We start from the raw sequence: 8,329 nt of genomic DNA on the forward strand, positions 1-8,329 counted from the left end.
CAGTTACCAAATGTGTGGATGGTACAGATCCAAAGTGAAATTGAGAGTGCAGAGGTGAGCTCCATATTGTCAAGGAAAAACTAGGGGATGAGTCATGCCTTGAAGAAACTGGAGACATTTGGTCCAACAAAACAAAACAAGATTTTTTAAAACTCTCCTATTTCCCCATGGGCAGTCTATTTGTGTTGATGCTTTACCATTTCATAATTTCCTCATTTCGTTGTTTCATGGAGTGAAGAGAACTGACATGCTGTCCAATAAACTTCCTTGTTCTCCTTATGCAAGAAAGGAAATCCTGACTTAATGTATAACCACAGAACAAGTAATATTCTATGTCTATCGGAGTTGAACTTCCTAAAAGACAAATTGTTCATCTTTCAAGATTCATTCTCCCTGAATCTTACCAACAAAACACCCCTGAGGAGAAAGAAAGAGAGGGAGGGAGAGAAAAAGAGAGAGAGAGAGAGAAACAAAAAGCCAAAGAGAGAGAAAAAAATGAATTCATCAACATCATCTGAATCACAAGGCACAGGTAAAATTTGCAACTCTTCCTTTTCTTTCACAGATCTCTTTTTGGAACAAGTAATAAATATGGTGAAAGATAGCACCATAGAAAAGTATTCACTGAAGTTAAAAAAAAAAAAAAAAGGAGACGGTGAAGAGAGAGAGATTGGAAGGCTATTTCTTATACCAGAAAGCCTACTGGACTCTAGTTAAGGGAGAGCTATCACACTGTTTCCACCCTTTCTGCAATGCATTGTGTCCCTTTTGGCAAATCACTTCACTTCTCTGGAACGCTCTTTGTCTGTAAAATGTGTAATGGGAGGAAGAGAGGAACTACTAAATAACTGTTAATATTTTACCTAATTTACAAAGAGCTTGAAAAATGAGACATAGAAAAAAAAAGATCAGGAGAAAGACAAGAAAAGCAATGATGAGAAAAGGGAAAAGAAAGAAAAAGAAAGAAAGGTGGCCTTAGAAAATATTGAAAAAAATTTAACTGAGAGACTTAGAAAGGAAAAATTGTATATCTGAGTTCATGAGTCAGAGTCTTACTCCAGGGGTTCTAATCCTGTGGTCCTCAGTCCAGCAGCAGCAGTAGCCCCTGGGAACTTGTTAGTTCCATACAATCTCTACTGATTGCTAACTCTGGGAGTAAGGGTCAGCAATCTGTGTTTCAATAAGCCCTCCAAGTGATTCTGACGCATGCTGAAATTTGGGGATTACTCAATACAGACAATAGAAGTAGAAGGAAATAAGTAAGGATGCACAAGAATCTCTTCTAGCTTTTTAATGATCGCCATTCTAACTGGTGTGAGATGGTATCTCATTGTGGTTTTGATTTGCTCGGGAAGGGGAACATCACACACTGGGGCCTATCATGCGGAGGGGGGAGGGGGGAGGGATTGCATTGGGAGTTATACCTGATGTAAATGACGAGTTGATGGGTGCTGACGAGTTGATGGGTGCAGCACACCAACATGGCACAAGTATACATATGTAACAAACCTGCACGTTATGCACATGTACCCTAGAACTTAAAGTATAATAATAATAATAATAATAATAAAAGAATCTCTTCTAGCTCTTTTGTACCTTGCTTAGGGAAGATTGATCATGCTTGTGTCATTCTTTCTACAGAGAGAGGATGCTTCTCTTCCCAAATGTTCTTATGGACTGTTTCTGGGATCCCCATCCTATTTCTCAGCGCCTGTTTCATCACCAGATGTGTTGGTGGGTTCTGAAGGTCAAATTCAATTTAATTCTTCCTGGTGCATATTAGGTGAAAACTCTTCCATGCTGCCTGTACATTCTCTTTTCCCTCAAAAGGTCTTTCTATTTCACTCTTTTTTTTTTTTCCTATTAATCTCTAGGTTATTTCTCAAACCAGAAACCTCAACAAGCAGGGAACTGTTTCCGAATTTTAATCACCTGTGACTTACTTTTCATGATGGACATTTTTCACTTCCTTGGCAGTCCTGAGTCCTCCTCTTTCAGCTTCTATTATTAGTATAACCTTCTCTAGGAGATTCTGCCTCAGAGCTTGAACTACTGGTCGGGACCAGAGACATGACTAATTACTTTTGGAAGGAAGGGTAGAGAGAGTGGACTTGGCATAAGAGGGAGTGCAAACATATCTGTTTTCTCTGGGTCATGAGAAAAAGCAGGTTGTAAGAAAAAACATGATAATTATTGGCACTTTTGTTATAAATACAAAACTGACGGAACTGATTTTTTCAACCAAAATAAGACTAACAAACATTATACCCTTTCCTTTACAGTGACATATCACATCTTTCAAAGCTGTGATGAGAAAAAGTTTCAACTACATGAGAATTTCACAGAGCTGTCCTGCTACAATGATGGATCAGGTATAATAGTCCCAAAGGTGAACATCAAAATTTACATAGCAACATTTTCTGGCTTCTAGATTGACTTTGGAACAGGTGAAATATAGTTGGATTAGGTCTTATTTTTCAAAAGCAAAATGTAAAATCCTAGAAATTTGGAGATGCAATTAGCATTGGAGCAGGAAGTCTTGGGGAAATTATAGTAAACTTCTATAATACATTTGAGGTATGTCTGAACAGTAAATCCAGAAGTGGAAGGTATTATTCCCAGGAGTGTACTTCATTCACCTACTTCCGAAATGAGATGAAGGAGAAAAAAACGTATGGAGTAGAGAATGTATAAATATCTCACAAATATACTCTATGCTCTTGTATGTCATCCTATTCCAAGTCTTAGCAAAATGCTACATGACACTAAAAAAGTGGCCTCCTTCTCTGAGCTATAATTTTCTCACCATTAAATTGAGAGAAGTTAGATGAATTATTTATAATAGACCTCAAAGGCAAAAGTTCTGTAATTCTAAGAAATCTAACACATCTATATACTACAGTATGGAGATTTGATTGAGGATACATTGTTCAGGAAACATAAGAGATGGCTCTTTGGGGGTCACCCAAATAAAATGCATAAATTTCTCTGACATTAGTAGTCTAAGAACAGATAATAAGGTTCTATATCAATAGCATAACTAAGATAGCTTGCACATATAGTTGCATTTCCTGGCATTGACATCCAGAGAACGAGAATTATATTCAAAAGACCAAAAAAATTCTGTTGACGTTTCTTGACATTGGAATTATCTAAAGTCTTAGATACTAAGATGTGGGGTATGAGCAAGTGATTCCAAGGCTTCTGACTTAAATGAGGACTCCATGGGGCCAGATGAAGCTTTGGGTTTTCTTATTCGGTTCACCTGGGAGACTCACTGAAACATCTCTCATCCTAGGTTCAGTCAAGAACTGTTGTCCATCGAACTGGGAGTATTTTCAATCTAGCTGCTACTTCTTTTCTACTGACACCATTCCCTGGACATCAAGTTTAAAGAACTGCTCAGCCATGGGCGCTCACCTGGTGATTATCAACTCACAGGAGGAGCAGGTAGCTGCAGTCCTCCAATGCCAATGTAACATTCCCCACATGGTCTACCTCTCTTTTCATACATATGCTCAATGCTTGATCCCCAATGACTGTGGTTAATGAATGTACTAAAATGCATGCTGTTCTTACCATTCCGGTAAAGTCACTGCCTACCTTAATTTATTTTCCTTCCTAGAAGAACCTAAGAAAAAGGGAATTTCCATGTGGAGTTCCTTTAATTAGGCAAGGGGAAAAAAGAGGGTTGGAAGTTAATTTTAGACTAATCATTATGTTTATGAACATATTATATGCAAGAAGCGAAGCAAATATTGTCCGTTTTCTTTAAGCTGTGATTAATAATGTTTTGCACTAGATATTTTCAATAAATTTGGCCACCAATAACAGTAGATTAACTTTGAAAGAATTGTTGAGGATCTCCTTTTCTGTTGAAGGTTATTTTTTGTCAGTTTAATTTTATGTTATGTGTATTTCACCACCAAAAAATCAGTAGATAATCCTCATGATCTTACAGTTTCATTTATCTGTCATTTCTCATCCAGATCCTTTTTTATTTTTTGAGATGGAGTCTCGCTGTGTTGCACAGGCTGGAGTACAGTGGCGCGATTTCGACTCACCGCAACCTCTGCCTCCCAGAGTCAAGCGATTCACCTGCCTCAGCCTCCCAAGTAGCTGGGACTACAGGCACCCGCCACCATGCCTGCAAAATTTTTTGTAATTTTCATAGAGACAGGGTTTCGCCATGTTGGTCAAGCTGGTCTCGAACTCCTGACCTCAGGTGATCCACCACCTCGGCCTCCCAAAGTGCTAGGATCTCTTCCAGATTCTTATCTCTTTTAATAAGAATTACCAGCAACGTTTATTCAGAACTGAAATAACTGATCTCCTTTTATTTTGTATCTTCCATAGGAATTCCTTGCCTATAAGAAACCTAAAATGAAAGAGTTTTTTATTGGACTGTCAGACAAGGTGGTCGAGGGTCAGTGGCACTGGGTGGATGGCACACCTTTGACAAAGTCTCTGAGGTAATTACTCTCCTATTGAGAGGAGTTCTTGAAACCTCGTTCTGTTTCCTGCAACAGATCAGGTCCATTCTTGGTGGTATTAAATGCAGGAAAGAAAAGAGCTGAGGTAGAAAAGACGAAGGAGAAGTACAAGCACTCACTTCTCTCCTTTCCTGGGATTGTCTCAAGAATAAAGGGGAAATAATAAATGAAAATGAACTGAAGAATCATTCACTGAGAATGCAAAAGAGACAAAGAGGTGGAATTAAGAGTCTTATTCCCCAGAACTGAAGGAAATGAGGAAAAAAATAGTAAGTTGAGAAAGACAGCAGGTTCTTATGCAGTGAAAAATGAGAATCTCTTGACAATGCGTCTTTTCTCCTTAATAATATCCTCACATCATTAGAGCATAGCTTTTTTTAAAATTGTGGATATGCTTTTTTTGTTTGTTTGATTGATTAATTGATACATAAAATATTTTGCTATATATATTGTTTCTCATGATTTGTTAGTGAGTAAGGTTTTTTTCTTTTTTCTTTTCTTCAACTTTTATTTTAAGTTCCAGGCTACATGTGCAGGATGTGCAGGTTACATGGGTAAACGTGTGCCGTGGTGGTTTACTGCACAGAGCATCCCATGATCCCGGTATTAAGCCCAGCATCCATTAAGTATTCTTCTTAATAAAGCATAGCATTTTTACTTTTTCAAAGTTCTTTTCTCATTTATTATTTCAGTTTTATTATTTTATTATTATTTCATTTTACCTAAATTACACTTTTCTAGAATGTTAATTGTTAATCTGTATTTAGCATTTGAGGAAACTAAAACTCAGAAAAGTTAAGGGATTTAGCGAATGAGCAGTTCTAAGAATACAACACAGGTACTCTGACACTTGGAAATGCTGCTTCACAACCACACTGGAACACCACTGCAGGATGCACCTAAGTTAATACACGCTCTGTGCAGAATAAAGAGAGCCAAGCCGATATGAGATATGAGTGTGAAGAAAACAAATCTATCAGAATATCAATCTTCCCCATAACTTGTCATTCTATAGCTAAGGAACAGGACAGAATAGAAAAGGAACAAAGGAACAGGACAGAATAGAAAGTCAGAAAGATCCAGTCCAGCTTCAGTACTCACAAACTGTGACTTAGACAAATGGTTTGGCTTTCCTGAGGTTCCTTTTCTTCTTCAATAAAATGGACATTATAATACCTGCCTCGCAAAACTGTCGTGAGGTTAAACAACACAAACACAATTTGCCTGGTATATGAGGTTACTGTACCTCTTTTTGCTGGGATTCGAAGTCTCCTATGTCATTCTTTTTCAGCTTCTGGGATGTAGGGGAACCCAATAACATAGCTACCCTGGAGGACTGTGCCACCATGAGGGACTCTTCAAACCCAAGGCAAAATTGGAATGATGCTACCTGTTTCTTCAGTTATTTTCGGATTTGTGAAAGGCTAGGAATAAATATTTTGAACAAAGGAAAATCTATTTAAGAACAGAAGGCATAACTTCAATGGATAAAGAAGGAAGGACAAGAACATGGCCACACCCACCGCCCCACACAAGAAACTTGTGCGCTGCACTTCAAAGGACTTCATAAGTATTTGTTACTCTGATATAAATAAAAATAAGTAGTTTTAAATGTTTTAACTCATGTTACTGGCTGAAGTGCCTTTTCTCTCTACATTAGTCTCAGGTCCTCTTCCCAGAATTTACAAAGCAATTCACTACCTTTTGCTACATTTGCCTCATTTTTAAGTATTTATATGAAAGTTCAGGGACACGGAGCCAAGACAGAGTCTAGCAAAGAAGAGGATTTTGGAAGGTGTCTTCCAACAATCGCCTGAATCTAGGCTCTGTAGCAGGTCCTCTTCTTTCTAGCTTCTGACAAGTCTGTCTTCTTTTCTTGATTTCATACCGTTCTTATCTCCTGCCCAAGTGTATCGTCTCTGTGCTTCCCTATATAAGGAGTAAGAAACTTCTTTAAGTCTTGGAACTTGTTGCTGCTCAGAATACTGGTGTCGCCTTTCTGGCTACAGGCCTCCACTGCACCTTCTTAGGGAAGGGCATGCTGGCCATCAGCTCCAAACAGGCTGTAACCAAGTCCACCCATCCCTGGGGCTTCCCTTGCTCTGCCTTATTTTCAATTAACTGAATGGATCTCACCAGATTTTGTATCTATTGCTCAGCTAGGACCAGAGTCCAAGAGTCAAATTATTATAAGAGAACATTCATCTCCACATTTTCCTGTCTCAAGCCCATCCATTTTTTTTTTAACTTTTATTTTAGGTTTCGGGGGTACATGTAAAGGTTTTCTATATAGGTAAACTCATTTCATGCAGGTTTTTTGTACAGATTATATTATCACCCAGATATTAAGCCCAGTGCCCAATATTTATTTTTTTTCTGCTCCTCTCCCTCCTCCTACCTTCCGCCCTCAAGTAGACCCCAGTATCTGTTGTTCCCTTCTTTGTGCTTATGAGTTCTCATCATTTAGCTCCCACTCATAAGTGAGGCCATGCAGCATTTGGTTTTCTGTTCCTGTGTTTGTTAAGGATGATGGTCTCCAGTTCCATCTATGTTCCCACAAAAGACATAATCTTTTTTTATGGCTGCATAGTATTCCATGGTATCTATGTATCACGTTTTCTCTGTCCAATCTATTATAAACTCACATTTAGATTGATTCCATGTCTTTGATATTGTGAATAGTGCTGCAATGAATATTCATGTGCATATGTCTTTATGGTAGAATGATTTATATTTCCCTGAGTATATATCCAGTAATAGCCCATTCATTTATTGCATAAAATTCTACCAACACTGATGATGTTATTAAAGAGTACCTCAATAACGTGGCAGCTTTCATAACCATGTTTCTTGCACAAAGTGCCATGAGGAGACCTTCAAAATTCAATCATTGGACGTCACGTGTAATCACTGAATGAGAAAATTCAACTGGACAAGTGAATATAACACATCAGCTTTCTTTACAAAAGTTTATTTCTCTTAGGCATTGTGACAATCTGGTTTTGAAATCAACACACCTTTAAGCCAAACATTATTTAACCTAACAGTGATTTTAAACACACTTTCAACATTCTAATTCCCTTTTTTAAAATCACGAACATCAGTAAGGAGATGTTGAAAGACATTTTTTTTGTTCATTGGTGTTTTCCTGAAGGTGGCTATAATTTAAGTTTTATTTCTAGATTGAAAGACACAGGAAATATTATTCTATATTATTTCTCCATATATATTTCGAATTTAAGTTTAAAGACAAGTTTAATTTTATAAACTTGTCTTCACAGTTTGCCAAGAAAAGAAAGAACTGCTAAGGGTTTAGTGGTTAGAGGTTGTTGGAACATAAATTATCTATTAGGAAAATTATTTTTTGAGAAGTAGGTCATCCAATTGAAATTGTTTTAAAATATAATATTTTATAAGTGGGGTTACACAAACACTTTACCGCCTGAGGCACCAGAAAACCCAGAAATTTTCAAGGGATAATAGATTAATTAATGATACATATTCTGAAGAGCAATTCCCAAAATAAACCGCTGTTAAGATTTACATACTAATATATGAGTCCCCAATTTTTTTAAGAAAAATTACTATTTTCTGTAAAATGATACATGCTCATTACCAAAAATTCCTACAGATCACAATTACAGAAAGATGAAAATTTTCAAAAATTCTATTTCCAAGTTACAGTAATAATTATCATGAACGTCACTCCAGGAAACTTTCTGGTTTTTTATTTTTGTTTTTTTTTTTTTTTTTTTTTTTTTGAGACGGAGTCTCGCTCTGTCGCCCAGGCTGGAGTGCAGTGGCGCAATCTCGGTTCACTGCAAGCTCCGCCTCCC

The 8,329-nt window shown here is 37.3% G+C and overlaps 1 protein-coding gene across 3 annotated transcripts; it reads left to right on the plus strand.

Annotated features, from left to right (window-relative positions):
• Window positions 1–334: 334 nt before the first annotated feature.
• CLEC4E (C-type lectin domain family 4 member E) lies at window positions 335–6,110 on the plus strand. 3 transcript variants are annotated; one of them, XM_001118423.5, is made up of 6 exons: window positions 335–532; window positions 1,642–1,734; window positions 2,283–2,372; window positions 3,299–3,450; window positions 4,357–4,472; window positions 5,785–6,110. In XM_001118423.5, the coding sequence occupies exons 1-6, from the start codon at window positions 496–498 to the stop codon at window positions 5,954–5,956; spliced, it is 660 nt and encodes a 219-aa protein (XP_001118423.4). In that variant the 5' UTR covers window positions 335–495; the 3' UTR covers window positions 5,957–6,110. The 3 variants fall into 3 exon arrangements, with proteins under 3 accessions (XP_001118423.4, XP_077809728.1, XP_077809729.1); XM_077953602.1 differs by lacking the exon at window positions 5,785–6,110 and adding an exon at window positions 5,011–5,160; XM_077953603.1 differs by lacking the exon at window positions 3,299–3,450 and having other exon boundaries at window positions 2,283–2,389.
• The last annotated feature ends 2,219 nt before the right edge of the window (window positions 6,111–8,329 follow it).

The sequence above is a fragment of the Macaca mulatta genome, chromosome 11 (genome assembly GCF_049350105.2).
Source record: "Macaca mulatta isolate MMU2019108-1 chromosome 11, T2T-MMU8v2.0, whole genome shotgun sequence".
NCBI lineage: Eukaryota > Metazoa > Chordata > Mammalia > Primates > Cercopithecidae > Macaca > Macaca mulatta.

What these genes read in the sequence shown, in the direction of transcription:
- CLEC4E (XM_001118423.5), top strand. Translation starts at nt 496, where the DNA reads ATGAATTCATCAACATCATCTGAATCACAAGGCACAG. An exon ending in TTTCATCACCAGATGTGTTG is followed by an intron (nt 1,735 to 2,282) that starts GTGGGTTCTGAA and finishes TTTCCTTTACAG; the next exon opens with TGACATATCACATCTTTCAA. An exon ending in CTGCTACAATGATGGATCAG is followed by an intron (nt 2,373 to 3,298) that starts GTATAATAGTCC and finishes CTCTCATCCTAG; the next exon opens with GTTCAGTCAAGAACTGTTGT.